The sequence below is a fragment of the Pristiophorus japonicus genome, chromosome 5 (assembly GCF_044704955.1).
Source record: "Pristiophorus japonicus isolate sPriJap1 chromosome 5, sPriJap1.hap1, whole genome shotgun sequence".
Lineage (NCBI taxonomy): Eukaryota > Metazoa > Chordata > Chondrichthyes > Pristiophoridae > Pristiophorus > Pristiophorus japonicus.
In genome coordinates, this window is record NC_091981.1 from 175080679 (window position 1) to 175099011 (window position 18333).

At 45.3% G+C, this 18333-nt stretch overlaps 1 protein-coding gene across 1 annotated transcript in view; it reads right to left on the reverse strand.

Moving 5' to 3' along the window:
- sema5a (sema domain, seven thrombospondin repeats (type 1 and type 1-like), transmembrane domain (TM) and short cytoplasmic domain, (semaphorin) 5A) overlaps nt 1–17862 on the reverse strand; it is a 188730-nt gene extending 170868 nt beyond the window's left edge. The window contains exons 1-2 of the mRNA XM_070880009.1: nt 17709–17862; nt 5826–5925 (exon numbers count right to left, since the gene is read on the reverse strand). Coding sequence (XP_070736110.1) covers nt 5826–5925; nt 17709–17862 — 254 coding nt within the window. The remainder of the gene's footprint in view (nt 1–5825; nt 5926–17708) is intronic.
- Nucleotides 17863–18333: the final 471 nt, after the last annotated feature.

Here is an 18333-nt window from a genome sequence, read left to right on the forward strand (position 1 = left end):
CCTCCCGACTACTGACCGGAACTTCCCCCCCTCTCGACTACTGACCGGAACTTCTCCTCCTCCCGACTACTGACCAGAACTTCCCCCTCTCCCGACTACTGACCAGAACTTACCCCCCTCCCGACTACTGACCGGAACTTCCCCCCCACTCCCGAGTACGAACTGGAACTTCCCCCCCTCTCGACTACTGACCGGAACTTCTCCACCTCTCCCAACTACTGACCGGAACTTCCCCCTCTCCCGACTACCGACCGAAAATTCCCCCCCACTCCCGACAACTGACAGGAACTTCCCCCTCTCCCGACTTCTGACCGGAACTTACCCCCCTCCCGACTACGAACCGGAACTTCCCCCCCACTCCCGACTACTGACCGGAACTTCCCCCCTCCCGACTATTGACCGGAACTTCCCCCTCTCCCGACTACTGACCGGAACTTCCCCCTCTCCCGATTACTGACCAGAACTTACCCCCCTCCCGAGTACGAACCGGAACTTCCCCCCCTCCCAACTACTGACCGGAACTTCCTCCCCTCTCTACTACTGACCGGAACTTCTCCCCCTCTCCCGACTACTGACCGGAACTTCCCCCTCTCCCGACTACTGACCGAAACTTCCCGGCCCCCTCCCGACTACTGACCGGAACTTCCTCTCCTCCCGACTACTGACCAGAACTTCCCCCTCTCCCGACAACTGACCGGAACTTACCCCCCTCCCGACTACGAACCGGAACTTCCCCGCCACTCCCGACTACTGACCGGAGCTTTCCCCCTCCCGACTACTGACCGGAACTTCCCCCCCTCCCAACTACTGAACGGAACTTCCCCCCGTCTCCCGACTACTGACCGGAGCTTCACCCCTCTCCCGACTATTGACCAGAACTTCCCCCTCTCCCGACCACTGACTGGAACTTACCCCTCTCCCGAGTACGAACCGGAACTTCCCCCCTCCCGACTACTGACCGGAACATCCCCCCTCCCAACTACTGACCGGATCTTCCCCCTCTCCCGACTACTGACCGGAACTTCCTCTTCTCCCGACTACTGACCGGAACCTACCCCCCTCCCGACTACGAACCGGAACTTCCCCCCCACTCCCGACTACTGACCAGAACTTCCCCTCCACCCGACTACTGACCAGAACTTCCCCCCCTCCCGACTACTGACTGGAACGTCCCCCCCTCCCGACTACTGACCGGAACTTCCCCCTCTCCCGACTACTGACCGGAACTTCCCCCTCTCCCGACTACTGACCGGAACTTACCCCCCTCACGAGTACGGACCGGAACTTCCCCCCTCCCGACTACTGACCGGAACTTCCCCCCTCCCGACTACTGACCGGAACTTCCACCCCTCTCGACTACTGACCGGAACTTCTCCCCCTCTCCCGACTACTGACTGAAACTTCCCCTCCACTCCCGACTACGAACCGGAACTTCCCCCCCACTCCCGACTACTGACCGGAACTTCTCCCCTCCCGACTACTGACCAGAACTTCCCCCCCTCCCGACTACTGAACGGAACTTCCCCCCCCTCTCCCGACTACTGACCGGAACTTCCCCCCCTCTCCTGACTACTGACCGGAACTTCACCCCTCTCCCGACTACTGACCAGAACTTCCCCCTCTCCCAACTACTGACTGGAACTTACCCCCCTCCCGAGTACGAACCTGAACTTCCCCCCTCCCGACTACTGACCGGAACGTCCCCCCTCCCGACTACTGACCGGATCTTCCCCCTCTCCCGACTACTGACCGGAACTTCCCCCTATCCCGACTACTGACCGGAACCTACCCCCCTCCCGACTACGGACCGGAACTTCCCCCCCACTCCCGACTACTGACCGGAACTTCCCCTCCTCCCAACTACTGACCAGAACTTCCCCCCCTCCCGACTACTGACTGGAACTTCCCCCCCTCCCGACTACTGACCGGAACTTCCCCCTCTCCCGACTACTGACCGGAACTTACCCCCCTCCCGAGTGCGGACCGGAACTTCCCCCTCTCCCGACTACTGACCGGAACTTCCCCCCTCCCGACTACTGACCGGATCTTCCCCCCTCCCAACTACTGACCGGATCTTCCCTCTCTCCCGACTACTGACCGGATCTTCCCCCTCTCCCGACTACTGACCGGAACTTCTCCCTCTCCTGACTACTGACCGGAACCTACCCCCCTCCCGACTACGAACCGGAACTTCCCCCCCACTCCCGACTACTGACCGGAACTTCCCCTCCTCCTGACTACTGACCGGAACTTCCCCCCCTCCCGACTACTGACTGGAACTTCCCCCCCTCTCGACTACTGACCGGAACTTCCCCCTCTCCCGACTACTGACCGGAACTTCCCCCTCTCCCGACTACTGATCGGAACTTACTCCCCTCCCGAGTACGAACCGGAACTTCCCCCCTACCGACTACTGACCAGATCTTCCCCCTCTCCCGACTACTGACCGGATCTTCCCCCTCTCCCGACTACTGACCAGATCTTCCCCCTCTCCCGACTACTGACCGGATCTTCCCCCCTCCCGACTACTGACCGGAACTTTCCCCCCTCTCCCGACTACTGACCGGATCTTCCCCCTCTCCCGACTACTGACCGGATCTTCCCCCGCTCCTGACTACTGCCCGGAGCTTCTACCCCCCTCCTCCCGATTGCCGGGTCCGTCCCCAAGGGTCCCCGGCTGCGGCCTCCTGCCACTAGTCTTCCCTCCTGCCCGCCAGCCAGTCTGTCCCCTTGGCATCCAAAATGATAGCGAGGTCCTGTCGTTAAGTGCGGCAGGTCCTCCGCTTCGCAGGTTCTTCGGCAATTTTCAGCCTCACCCACTCCCTCCCTGTAAATATGGTGCCTATGATTCTAGATCTTCAATCAGCTGAGTTGCCAGTCAGCCTGCCTGAAACTGGACTATATGAATTAAAAGTCATGGACACTCTGCCTTTATGTAATCTTAATAAACACATTCTTTGTAATGTCCCGATATATGTAACTTTCAGATGGCACTACCACTGTGCTAAATGGGATAGATTCAGAACAGGTCAAAACTGGGCATCCATGAGGCTCTGTGGGCCATCAGCAGCAGCAGAATTGTATTTCACCACAAGCTGTAACCTCATGGCCCGGCATATCCCTCACTCTACCATTACCATTAAGCCAGGGGATCAACCCTGGTTCAATGAGGAATGTAGAAGAGCATGCCAGGAGCAGCACCAGGCGTACCTATAAATGAGCTGCCAACCTGGTGAAGCTGCAACACAGGACTACATGCATGCTAAAAAATGGAAGCAACTATATGGGGAGCTAAGCAATCCCACAACCAACGGATCGGATCAAAGCTCTGCAATCCTGCCACATCCAGTCGTGAATGATGCTGGATATTTAAACAACTAATGGGAGGAGGAGGCTCCATGAACATCCCCATCCTCAATGTTGGCAGAGCCCAGCACATGAGTGCAAAAGACAAGGCTGAAGCATTTGCAACCTTCTTCAACCAGAGCTATTGAGTGGATGATCCATCTGGGCTGAGCAAAGTGAATACAGCAAAGGCTATACGCCCGATAACATCCTAACTGTAGTGCTCCAGAACTAGGCTTGCCTCTAGCTAATGTTCCAGTACAGCTATAACACTGGCATCTACCCAACAATATAAAAAACTGCCCAAGTTTGTCCAGTCCACAGAAAACAGGTCAATTATTGCCCCATCAACCTACCCTCAATCATCAGCAAAGTGATGGAAGGTGTTGTTGACAGTGCTATCAAGCAGCACTTACTCACCAATAACCTGCTCACCGACACCCAGTTTGGGTTCTGCCAGGACTACTCTGCTCTAGACCTCATTACAGCCTTGGTCCAATCATGGACAAAAGAGCTGAATTCCAGAGGTGAGGTGAGAGTGACTGCCCATGACATCAAGGCAGCACTTGACCGAATGTAGCATCAAGAAGCCCTAGTAAAATTGAAGTCAATGGGAATCATGGGGAGAACTCTCCACTTGCTGGAGTCATACCTAGCACAAAGGAAGATGGTTGTGGTGGTTGGAGGCCAATCATCTCGGCCCCAGGACATCGCTGCAGGAGTTTCTCAGAGCAGTGTCCCAGGCCCAACCATCTTCAGCTGCTTCATCAATGACCTTCCCTCCATCATAAGGTCAGAAGTGGGGATGTTCACTGATTGACTGCACAGTGTTCAGCTCCATTCGCAACTCCTCAGATAATGAAGCAGTCCGTGCCCGCATACGGCAAAGCTGGACAGCATTCAGGCCTGGGCTGATAATTGGCAGATAACATTCATGCCACACAAGTGCCAGGCAATGACTATCTCCAACAAGAGAAAGTCTAACCACCTCCCATTGACATTCAATAGCATTACCATTGTTGAATCCCCCACCATCGACATCCTGGGGTCAGCATTGGAAAGAAACTTAATTGGACCAGCCACATAAATACTGTGGCTACAAGAGCAGGTCAGAGGCTGGGTATTCTACGGCGAGTGTCTCACCTCCTGACTCCCCAAAGCCTCGCCATATACAGTGCACAAGTGAGGAATACTCTCCACTTTCCTGGATGAGTGCAGCTCCAACAACACTCAAGAAACTCAACACCATCCAGGACAAAGCTTGATTGGAACCCCATCCACCACCTTAAACATTCACTCCCTCCACCACTGGTGCACAGTGTCTGCAATGTGTACCATCTACAAGATGCACTGCAGCAACTCGCTAAAGCATCTTCAACAGAACCTCTCAAACCCGCAACCTCTCCCACCTAGAAGTACCAGAGCAGCAAGCCACACATCATCCTGACTTGGAAATATTCATCGTTGCCGGGTCAAAATCTTGCAACTCCCAACCTGACAGCACTGTGGGAGTACCTTCACTATACGGACTGCAATGGTTCAAAAAGGCAGCTCGCCACCACCTTCTCAAGGGCAATTAGGGATGGGCAATAAATGCTGGTCTTGCCAGTGATGCCCACATCCCATGAATTATTTTTTTAAATCCTAAATTATATTGTTGATAATGTCAATGTTAGTTTATATCCAGCTTTGGGTTTTTCTCTGCCATAGCCATTTGCGAATAGCGTTATGATTATATTATTTCAAAATATTTTAGCTGGCTCAACATATCTGAGCATGTGAAGACAGCATGGTTTCTTGTCTGTTTAAATTAAATGGAAGATGTTGTTTATTGGCACACGTTCTCTTGTTTTATGGTTTTTAAGTATATGAATATATGTCTATATAAACCGGCACTCCCACTTTTTGGTTATAAACTAGATATTTTGAACAAGCTTGGGCAACTCTGCTGCTTGACAGCCAAAACATCAGCAGCACAACATATGCTGTGAGGTTAACTTGCTGCTCAATTATTTGGAGGGCTAGCAGACAATATGCAATCCTTCCTTGGGCTGCTTCTACCGCTGCATAAATCCTTCCAGTTGGATACAACACAAACTATGTCCCCAGGATATGAGCACTGCTTCCCAAGCTAATGAAAGGACAGCAAGAAACCTTGTAAGGCCTGTTATATTAGTACTTTTCATTTAGCATTTAAGGCTTGATGCCATTAGTAGAAAATGACTAATAAGTACCAATAGATTCTCAAAAAATCAATAGCAAATCTCTGACAGTATGGAAGTTTTTTTTTTAAATAACATCTTAAAGGTAATCAAGACTGAACTGGGTTGACAAAAGCAGTCAAGTAAATAAAGTGAAGCTGATTGTACTGGGAATTAAAAGAAAGTGTCATTCAAAATGGAATTTCGCAAAGCACAGTAAATCAGTCTTTTCAAAAATGTCAAGGACAGTAATATATATGAAAGAAAGATATGTCTTACTTTGCTCCAACGATGAGCTCTTTTTGGGTGGAGTCAAAGGTCAACTGTGAATAGTCTGTTACATCTGCAGCTTTAAATTTGTGCAGCCAAGGCGCAATGTCTGAGAAGAAAGTAGAAATATCTGTAACCTAGCTGGCAACAGATTACATTGGTGGCGATCAATCGACTGCTGTCAATACTTGTAATTGAAATGCAGTGAACTAGATTAATTAAACCTGACAAGGAGGCCTTTGGAATCGAGACTTGTCATTAAATGTGCCAGAACTGTGCCCTAGGTTTATATCAATCTGTCATTTAAGTGTTTGTCCTGACAGAATTACATCAACATTATCACCCAGGCACCAGCTCCATGAAGCCCCTTGGGACTAAAGTAAAGCTCAGTGGGACAGATGAAAGAAAACTTCCAGATGTACTACAGTTTTTCTAAAATTCAACTGACAATAATAAAAGTCTATTTTTTAATCTTACCAGTTTCATTATTTCAGAATCAATCTCAAAATCTCTCTCTGTGTTCTTGGAAAACGTTCCTGCTATTTTTGTAAGGTTTGTCACTAGTTGGCTGATTTTCAGGTCTTCTTAAATTACCAGCTCAACCCATTTGAGAAGATATCACTATGGCTTTGTAAGACAAATGTACCTTTTTTTGCTTTGTAAACCCACTGTGAATTTAATCTCTAGCATTACTGTCTGTATGAACTGGTAATAAACACACATTTTAAAACCAAATATACTGGCAGCAAATTCGATAGATCTTGTAAACAGCAGAGCTCTGCCACTTCTTAAATGCTTTCTGCAGAGCGTGACTTCAAACATGCGACTATTTACACTTCCATTGAATTGCTGTAGACACAGTTGTTTTTTTTCTTCAACAAGACATATTTTTGCAATTAAACTGAGGCTTCAAGTGAATCCGTCACCCTTCAAGTTTCCTGCTGATTCTGTGTCATTAGGTTCATTAATATTCTTGCTTGAAAGACCTCACTCTCATCCCAGGGGCACATCACTTTTTTTTTACTAGCTGACCCTGGTTATTTAGCGTTCAGTTCAAACCTAACTCTCTGGGCAATGCTTGAAATTTTGCCTCAAACTCCCAGGTTTCCTATATTGCCCTAGAACAAACTTTCTCACTTGGTCTTTGTTAAAATATCAGATAAAAAACAATGGGCTAGAAATTTAGTTGGAGGGTTCTTAAGGCACAAATGTTGGGCAGTCACTAAATTTAGCACCGGAAAATGGTTAGCGTCGGGAGCCACAAAATTCAGTTGTTGCGTCCCGACAGTGCAGTGGAACGCTAAGGGAAGCGATCCGCACTTCTCTTGAGGCTCTAGGCTGGGTAAGCAACTAAATATTCTGTGCTGAAGAGCAGGCTTTGTAGCGCTCTAAGAAAGGCCTCCCTGCAAAAAAAAGAATCGGAACAAAACACACAAAAAAACATTCCCTATACATTACTCACCCCAAATAAAGTTAAATCGGAAAAAAAAATATCAATCACACTTACCTCATGCAGCTATTCCTTCCTTTAGCAGCCCGGGAGAGCTCTGCACGCCAGCTTTCTCTGGCGGTGTAACTATGGGGCGGTACGGGTGCAGAGCAAACCAAATGTTGCATCCGAGTCAATACCGGGGCGTTGCACACCGGCGCTACGCTCTCGGGCGATACACCTCAGCTCCACCGGTGCTGGCACATTGAATTTGCCGAGCGCCGCTAATGCTAGCACTCGCGACTGCAAACTCTTTAGCGACCCTTGCGAGGGCCGCTATCCAACAGAATTTCTCCCCCAATGACTTTATCAGCTATTAATGAAGCCACTGACAAATATCTTTATTTCCCAAACTTGTATCAAAATACAATTTGTTTCCAATATCTCACCTTTGGAAATTTGAAGTGAAGAGTTGGTAGTTCAAAGAAGATACAGGAAGAAAGAGAAAGAGAAATCCTAACTCTGCTTTAATCAATCTTTCAACCTCAGTGATCCCACTGACAGGAGCAAAATGACAAGTGAAGAAATAGATGGCAACCCTAACTTTTAATGCATGCCCTTCATAGAAATAAACACCATTCAGAGACCTTGTCCAGTCAGGTCATTCTATGGAGCATAAAAATAACATCAAAAAGAAAGACAAGACAGTGTTTTGGCAGAATTTCAGATATCAAGACATCTTGACCAGAATTTTGCCTACTTGGGCGGGTCCGATGTGGGCGGAGGTCCCGGCAGGTCGTGACCCCACTGCTGGCTCCATCCCGCTGCTGAAAATGACTTTACCTTAATAGGGCCTATTAAGCCCGCCCAACACATTAACCGGACAATTAAATAGAGCAGGTCTGGTGACGTTATTCATGACACGTTTTCAGCTGGGATCTTTAAAGATATCGTGGCCACATTAGATTTGACGTTTAATCTAATATATTGCTGTCAGTGTACTACAACACTGAAGTGCTGCAAACACTGACAATCACTGCACAGAGGTGCCGGACTGCATCCAAGTTCTCCGATGACTCCCGCCATATGCTTAAAGAGGGAGTCAGAGCACGCAGGGAGGTTCTTTTCCCTTCCGATGGGAAACAAGGCCTCCACAGGAGATCAATGCAGTCTGGTTGCAGATTGCAGAGGTGGTCAATAGCAGAGATGGCATCAGGAGGACCTGGGTGCAGTGGCAGAAAACGTTCAATGATCTCATTAGATCACAAAGCGTTAGTACAAAGCCACACTTAACCTTATCCTGCTGTGCCTCCCATCATATCCCCATCACTCTTCCTTCCCAACCCTACTCCTGCACATCCTTACTCACACCAATATACCTGGCACCTCCACTCATCTCTCTCTCTATCTACATTATCACATCCCCATCTCACTAACCAGCCCTCACACTCGCCCTCATCCTATTCCAATCATACCAACTAACAACACACAAGGGTAGGCACGTGGGTGTTTTATGCAATGTTTATGTAATGTTTCTGTTAATGTGCTGTCAAACATAAAAATCATCATTTTCAACACTTTCTAGTCTAGGACAGATTTGTGTGCACCCCTTTGAAAGTGGCTTAGTGAGTTGCAGCGAATGGTGAGAAATAACAGTACCCCAGCAATGGTGATAAGTGTGAAAGAAATGGCCTGGACATTGTAGGGATGCGTTATGGTGTTGGTGTGGGGTGGTGCCAAACAGCCGCATCATGTGGCAACCATATGGGTGTACAGCGTCAAGTTAAGTAAATCTTGCCATGATGAGGCCATCCCCGGGCAGCAATGTGCTCAGGTGCTGATGCCCTGTGTCCTGTGGGACATCAGAGGATTGTGGATAAGGCTGGTGTTGTTGTCGGTGCTGGTGGTGTGCCTTGTGCTGCTGGTGTTGGGTCTGATCTTGGTCCGATTCTGAGGACCACGGTGAAACAGTATAAACGGCACCCATCCTGATGGAATAGAAGGCAGCTGAAGTACAGATGACAGCAGCATTCTGTCAATGGTGAGAGAGTTCTTCCAATGAGGTGAGACTGGATGGAGAGTTTGCTGGAAACACTTCCAGCCTGCAGAATCTGTGCTGGAAGTGGACGGAACAGCTTCTGCCTGAGGAACGTGATCATCTATCAGGTGGGAGTTTTTACTGTACGTTTGATGCTGTCAAATAATCATCTGGAGCAATGGCCATGGAACTCCTGCCTCAGATTGACAGACGTGCTTCCCGAGCTGTGTGGTTCCCGTGGCCATGCAGTTAAATTTTAATTTTAAAAGTAAGTTTACAACCTGTTCAGGGTCTGACAACTAGCTGTTAATCATCTCAATTGTGTCACTTGCACTGCTCATTGGGTCGGCTCCGCGATGACAGACGTGCCTGGGGGAAAAGACGCATGGGGACAGGATGACAGCGGGTTCCTGACCCACTGTTAAAAATAACTACTTTCCCACCTGACCTGCCACTGATTGTACCCGCTACTTCCCTAGAAAATTGAAAAGAAGTATTAAGAATAAAAGAATCAATTGACTGCAAAGTTAGAATTGAGAATAAAGTTGTAAGTTGATACTTGAATTTTCTTCTGCTATCCCACCTCAAATAAAACAGTATAACAGCGGAAACAGTGGGCGAATTGGGCAATGGCCACTTTCCCAACCCAGCATTAATATTTCTTCTGCAGCCCTTCTGGGTTGGCTGGCAGACATCCCTTCTCTGCCCACCACATGCAAATTATGGTTGGGACATGGGACACAGAAAAGCCGCCTGTTTCCCAGCCTTCTGCCCAGGCTACGGCTGCCCCCTCAAGAGGGGGGGTGGGGATGGTGGAGGTGATAATCCCTGGGAACACGATGAAAGACTGCGTAGTGTTGCACTGTGGGAGAGAGGGCCCCATAGTGGCAACCTTACTCTCTCATTAAGCCACTTACATTACCTCTGTTAAACTCTGGCTCAGCCTGAGGTCTAACAGTAAAATATTGTTCTGATCTTCGTGGCTCTGCGTTCCCTTTAAACTGGCTTCTGGTTCTTTGGGTGTTGCACTAGAATTTCCCTCATTGGCAGCAGAGGGATCTCGCTTGTTCATGGGCATCATACTGGGAACCCACCCTGTGTACATAAATGGCCGAGTCATGAGCTGCAGGCCAATGTGTCAAAGTTACATATATGTGGCTAAAGGCTAACTATGAATTTACGAACTGAATTGTAATTTACAATGTTTGCACTTGACATTAAGATTAATCTGTAAATTTTTCATAACACGATTACACATTAAATACGATTTTCATAAGCAGGTCACTTTATGATTATTCTTTTCTCTTATACACCAAGCATTTTTCAACTTGCCAAAACAGTGTGACTGTTTGTTCATCAGTTAACCGATTTTCACATCTTGGTTTGGTACAGAGAGCCGAAATGCCTAGGATTAGCATGTGGCAAATAAGCAAATGGGGCGAGGAGAGGGAAGTACTTTTTAAAGAATGAGGGAATACAGTGGAAAATTTCAAATAAACCGAGCTTTATTTACTAATGTTTATCCTCCCCGCCACTGCTCTTCTGAAAGCACTGACGGCTTGCTCAGCTACAGTTTCACAGTTGTTAATTATCCTTTGGTGTCTCACCCAAATATAGCCATTATTCAGGTGTGAGCTTTGACAATGAGTGTTGGCATGTTATTCATCCTGGGTATTGTCACAGGCAAGCCTGGATCTGTCCTCGGCAAACTACAACCAACCCACACTTTAGGCAGGGATCACTGACAGCAATTAAAAGCAGGAATCTGTCTGACTTTCCTTTATGTTTTTAACTTTGGGGCGCTGAGGCCAATTGTAAAATCCCGAACATTGGCCCAGCTGAGATCAGCTGTCAGAGACCTGAACCTGGGATATTCCTGCTCTGTACAGCTCAGCTCTCCCTGGAAATTGAGGCACCGGGAGAACCAAACTAAATGTTTAAGTTATTGAAATGATCCATTATTCTTCCAGACATGCAATGTGCCACATAAGCAATTCCCAGTCCATCCATTATGAAAGCAGCGTCTAATGAAGTCTTTATAAAGTGTTGTTAAAAACTCGTTGCTGTGCTTTTTAAAAAAGAACTTTAAAAAGTATTAATTTCAATTACTCTGATACATCAGTGGGTAAATGAACCACAAGGTGTGGTGCTAAACCAACAGACAGAAGGTCCCAGGTCCGATCCTCGGTCTGTTAGCTGGGGCAAGAAACTGGCCTCACTACTCCCGGCTGGAATGGATAAAAAAATAAATCAGTGTTTCCACTCCTGATCCGTCTCCAGTGACCCCTGCTAGAAATGAATTTGGGTGAGGACAGGATTGGATTTGGCGGTGATGAATAATTTGGCACTCACTGTCTAGCCTCACACATGTATAATGGCCACTTGGATGATGTAGTAGTGGGTACCCCATACCTGTGGCACCTGTGCCCGATCAGGAGTCAATACCTTCAGGAGGAGAGGGAATGAAAATAATGGGGAAAAAATAGCAATTTCACACACACAGATAGAGGGATGTATCAACAGTAAAACTCTCAATGGAGTGGAGGAACAGAGGGATGCAGGATTGCAGATACACAGATCTTTAAAAGCATGAAATACAAAAAACAAAGCAGTGATGATGAATCGGTACCAGACATTGGTGAAGCCTCAATTGGAGTACTATGTGCAGTTTTTGGGTAGCTCATAATAGAATGAATATTGGAGCTGTGGAAAAGGTGCAATGGATGATATTGGAAATTAGAGGATATTGAGAGGGGGTAAATTTGAGCCCTGTATTATATGCACCTGTGAGTATGCTCACAGATTTGTAGAGCTGTTGCATTATGAGTGGTTTAGCCAGTCATGTGATGGTCACAAGACTCAATAAAACCCCAATCAGTTGGGTCTAGGTCATCCATGATGAGGTATACAGTTATGAGTTTAGTGGATGAACTGGTAATGTGTAGTGTGACTCTTAAACCTCTGTTAATAAACCAACTAGTTCTTAATAGCAATCTGTTGCAATGAATTCTTAAGCAAAGAACCCATGAAGCAAATACATTACAAACCTCACCGAGCAATTGGACAGTTACTTACCCGCCAAAAAGCAGCCCAGAACCTGCTGTTTCCGGTTTCACCAGATGCTTCTGCTCACCCAAATCTGAAGGGATCCTAATACACATATGCTAATAGGGGTCCGATAACATCATTAGGCCCCGACAGCGATCTTAACTTCACCCTGAGTGGAAAGGAGCAATGGCTTTCCCACCAGATGAAATCCATCTCGAAGGGGATTGGGAATCTCAAGAGGGCTTCAAGGTAAGTCTTTTTACTTTCCCTTGTGGTATCAGGAGGAGCAAGAGTAGAACAGTTAGACATGCACTCCCTCCCTTACCTGGTGTAAGGCCCCTCCCCACCCCCATCCCCTCAAAACTCCTTCACCACACTTTACCGCGTAGCAGGCAACAAAGGGCCACTCAATTTTCCAGAGGCCGTCAGCTTCTTCCCAACTGTTCCATTCAGGAATTGGACCAGTGGCATGTTAATGAGGCCCAATAATTAAAAATGATGTGGCCTCATACTGGCGACGTGGGCGAGAAACTAACTGAATCCAGCGTTTTTCCACCAGAAACCTGCTGATAGTTAAAATCTCTTCCCTCCTCCATTAACCCCCTCACCCCACCCCTCAATAGTTATGATGAGAAGTATTCCCAAAGTTTTGAAAAGGTTTGAAAGGATATTTATGAAACAGTTTCTACTGGGAATATAAATTTAGAATTAGGATTAAAACATAAAGGGGAAGCCAAAAGATTTTTTCATGCAAACAATTATGAGAATAGGGAATGCAGTTCCAGAAGTGGCTATTGAAGACAAATCAATAATGGAAATTAAGAAAATTGGATAAACATTTAAAAGGAAAAAGTAGTAAAGTATACAAGGAAATGGGATTAAAATAAAGAGCTCCAATGGTCTCCTTCTGTGCTGCAATTTCTGATTCTGTGAACCATTGCAGCAGCTGTAATAGGCAAATTGCCAGGCAGTCGGATGCAAGTTGCAAGATACCCAAACATTGAGGTCACCAACAGGACCAGTCATCTGTCATACCCAACATCAAAAACAGAGAAACATGCAAGACAAGGACACTGCTGGAGATGAAAGGAAGGCAGTGGGAGGGGATCAACACAGAAAGGGTAATGAGGGACAGAAACAACAAATGAAGGGAGAGAAACAGATGGAGGAGCGAAAAGAAGATACAAAAACAGCAGAGAAGAGGAATAATGGAAAAGGATAATAACAATATAAAACCTGCATTAATATAGCACCTCCAACACAGGAAAATGTCCCAAGATGCTTCACAGAGGCGTAAGGGCAAAAATAAATTATGTGTCAAAAGAGATATTAGACGGGGTAACAAACAGCTTCGTGAAAGAGGTGGATATTAAAGAGGGTCTTAAAGGTGGAGAGGATGATGAGGGTGTGGTGGGGTTTAAGGAGGCTATTCTAGAGAGTGGGATCTAATAGGCTAAAGGTACGGCTGCCAATGGCTGGAATGAATGAGGGTAGAGATACATAGGAAGCCAGAGTTAGAGGAACAGAAAATTTGGCGGTGGGAGGGTATAGTGCGAGAGGAGCTTACAAAGGTAGGGAAGAGTGAGATCACAGGAACATAGGAACATAAGTCGGCCATTCAGCCCCTTGAGCTTGTTTCGCCATTCAATTAGATAACGCTGATCTGTAACTTAACTCCATCTATCCGCCTTGGTTCCGTAACCCTTAATATCCTTGCCTAACAAAAATCTATCAATCTCAGTTTTGACATTTTCAATTGACTTAGTCTCAACAGCTTTTGGGGGGAGAGAGTTCTAGATTTCCACTATCCTTTGTGTAAAAGTGCTTTCTGACATCAGCCCTGAACAACCCAGCTCTAATTTTAAGGTTATACCTCTTTGTCCTGGACTCTCCCACCAGAGGAAATAGTTTCTCTCTATCTACTGTATCAAATCCAGTAATTATCTGAAAAACATCAATTAATTACCCTTTAATCTTCGATATTCAAAAGAATACAAGCCATGTGTATGCAACCTGACTTCATAACATAACAAAAGATTTAAATACAAGAATATTTGCCCTTTATTGCAAGGGGGTTGGAGTACAACAGTAAAACGTCTTGTTACAATTGTACAGGGCTTTGGTGAGACCACACCTAGAGTACTGTGCTCAGTTTTGATTTCCTTATCTGAGGAAAGCTATACTTGCCTTAGAGTCGGTGCAACGAAGGTTCACTAGATTGATCCCTGTGATGAGAGGGTTACCCTATAAGGAGAGATTGAGTAGATTGGACCTATACTCTTTGGAGTTTCAAAGAATGAAAGGTGATTTCATTGAAACATATAAGATTGACAGGGTAGATGCTGAGAGATTGTTTCCCCGGCTGGAGAGTCTAGAACTAGGGGGCATAGTCTCAGGATAATGGGTTGGCCTTTTAAGACTGAGATGAGGAGGAATTTCTACACTCAGAGGGTTGTGAATCTTTGGAATTCTCTGCCCCAAAGGGCTGTGGGTGCTCAGTCGTTGAGTATATTCAAGGTGGAGATAGATAGATTTTTGGACTGTAGTGGAATCAAGGGATATAGAGATAGAACAGGAAAGTGGAGTTGAGGTCTTAGATCAGCCATGATCTTATTGAATGGCGGAGCAGGCTCGAGTTGCCGTAGGTCTACTCCTGCTCTTAATTCTTATGTTCTAATAAGAATTTTAAATTTGGGAAACTGGAGGACTGGACATCAATGTAGGTCAGCAAAGGAGATAAACAAAGGACCCAAAAGCAAAATGGGAAGAGAGAGAACAAAAATAAAAAACAGTAGTATGGAAGACCAGATACAAAAAGAATAAAAATGACAAACTATAAATGATACAAATGTATATATGTAAAATGGTGCAGGTACATAATATTTCCTCCAGGCAAATAGGACTGAGACAGTCTATGTAACTGTTTCCACACATTCTCTTCGTAATTCAAATGGTGCAGGGAAAATAGAACATCGGGAAGTGTGGTTATACAGGAAAATTCTGATCATGGGAGCAATGCGCTCTCTCTGTTACATTATGAAATTCTACCATGCACTTTATTTTTTTATTTTAAAGTAAATTAAATATTTTCACCTCTGGAACCTGGGTTTAATTCCAGGCTAGACTGATGAGATGAAAGCCTGTCTCTGTTTATGAAATAAGTTTGGGCATCCTAAACCCAGTTTCTACTGGCTGTGGGCCCACAGTACAAAACTGTTAGGACATTAATTGGCAATGTGACTCACAATAACTGAAAGGGTGACTAGTGTAGAAAATGATTGTTTTGTTTTAGTCACAGATTTTGGAGACGCTCTTGTGATGTTGAAACTACGGCACGTTGTGGTCAGAAGAAAAGAGGGAAGTTTACTCTGCAATTGACAATGCTATTCTTGACCTGGGAATGCTCAAAGCTGACAGGGGGGAAGAGAGGGTAATTTTTCAAGTCTCACCTGCTGGGGACACATCTTTAAAAGGACCTTAACATCTTGCATTCATATAGCACCTTTAATGTGGAAAAAATTCCCAAGGTGCTTCACAGGAGCATTATCAGAAGAAAATGGGCAAACGACCAGGAAACCCTACACAGCACTTGCCAGTTTTTTCCCATATGTACTCAGGGCAAGCAATGCTCCCCAATGCACACGGTCAGAACATTACCGCTTAGGTGCATAAAATGAGAAAGTATTTCACAACACTCACTCCGACAGGCAAAATAAATCACCAACATTTTTTTGTTTTGAGGTTTCTCCTCTGTACAAAATCAGTAGTATTACATTTTAACTTCATTAGTTCTACTCAGTAGCAAATTATATAGGATTACATAGGATATACAGCACAGAAACAGGCCAACACAAAAGCAAAATACTGCGGATGCTGGAATCCGGAATAAAAACAGAAAATACTGGAAATTTCAGCAGGTCAGGCAGCATCTGTGGAGAGAATGCAGAGTTAACGTTTCGGTTCGATGACCTTTTGTCAGAACCCTTCGTCAGAAACAGGCCATTCGGCCCAACCAGTCCATGCCGGCATTTATGTTCCACTTGAGCTTCCTCCTGTCTTTCCTCATCTAAATCTATCAGCATCACCCTCTATTCTCTTCTCCCTCATATGCTTGACTACCGTCCCCTTAAATGCATCTATACTATTCACTTCAACCACTCCCTGTGGTAGCGAATTCCACATTCTCACCACTCTTTGGGTAAAGAATTTTCTTCTGAATTCCCTATTGAATTTCTTGGTGACTATCTTATATTGATGGCTTCTAGTTATGCTCTTCCCCACAAGTGGAAACATTTTCTCTGTATCCACTCTATCAAAACCTTCCATAATTTTAAAGACCTCTATTAGGTCACCCCTCAGCCTTCTTTTTTCATGAGAAAAGAGACCCAGCCAGTTCATCCTTTCCTGATAGGTATACCCTCGCATTTCTGGTATCATCCTTGTAAATCTTCTTTGCACCCTTTCCAATGCCTCGATATCCCTTTTATAATATGGCGACCAGAATTGTATGCAGTACTCTAAGTGTACTCTAAGTAATCAAGATTCGATACAGGTTTAGCATAACTTCCCTACTTTTCAATTCTATACCTCTAGAAATAAACCCTAGTGCTTGGTTTGCCTTTTTTATGGCTTTGCTAACCTGTGTCACAACTTTTATTGACTTGTATATTTGTACTCTGAGATCCTTTTGTTCCTCTACCCCATCTAGACTCGCACCCTCCAAGTAATAAGTTACCTGCCTATTCTTCCTACCAAAATGTAATACCTCACATTTATCTGTGTTGAACTTAATTTGCCAATTATATGCCCATTCTGCAAGTTTATTAATATCATCCTGTAATTTGTTGCAGTCCTCCTCAGTATTGACTATACCCCCAATTTGGTGTCATCCACAAATTTAGAAATTGTGTTTTTGATTCCAAAGTCTAAATCGTTAATATGAATTGTGAACAACAGTGGTCCCAGCACTGATCCTTGTGGAACACCACTACCCACCTTCTGTCACTGTGAATAGCTATCTTTTACCCCTAACTCTCTGCTTTCTGTCTTAAAGCAAGCTAGCTATCCATTCTGCTACTTGTCCACTGACTCTGCATTCTCTGCCCTTGTTCATCAGTCTATTATGTGGTACCTTATCAAAGGCCTTTTGAAAATCTAGATAAATTACATCTACTGCATTACCATTATAGATTTTTTTCACTCTGTGAAATGGTAATTGTGAAATGTAAGAGGGCTTTATTCATCTTTTAATACTGACAGTCTACTATTGCATATGAAAGGTTTTCAAATGAATGATTTCTCATACAAAATAGCAATTCTGGAAAATTACATCATTTGGCCTCCATTCACTCTGCTGATAAACGCACAGTGTACTCACCTCTATGAGTTACAACGGGATGCTCTGCTCGCTGACACTGCAGGTGCTCCAGCAAAACAGATGATCCACTGCTCCCATCTCCTCCGACCAACACAAAGAATCCCTGAACACCAAGTAAAAATGTCCAAAGCCGATTGCTCTTTATTGGAGCCATGGGATGCTTAGCAATGATCACTTCCCCACTGGCCTTATACTTTTACTGCATGCATCTGAAAAGATCTGTAACAAAAAATAAACAATAATGTAGCGTAAATCTTCTCACATATAAAATGCTTTGTTGCATAAACCCTAGTGTCAAATACTGAATAATATAACTCCATTCATCTATTAATGGCGTGGATGACTTTATTGATACTGTTTTGAAACAATGTTGCCACTTGGTTCAATAACTAAAATGATATATTGTTAAGTGACGCATTAATATAACAATTTTTCCATTACATCCTCACCATAATGAGGAAACCAACTTTAGCTATTCTTCTGATGAAAGGTAATCGCCATGAAACATTTCTCTCTCCACAGGTGCTGCCTGACCTGCTGAGTATTTCCAGCATTTTCTGTTTTTATTTCAGATTTCCAGCATCTGCAGTATTTTGTTTTGTACGAGCTATTCTTCACTTATATC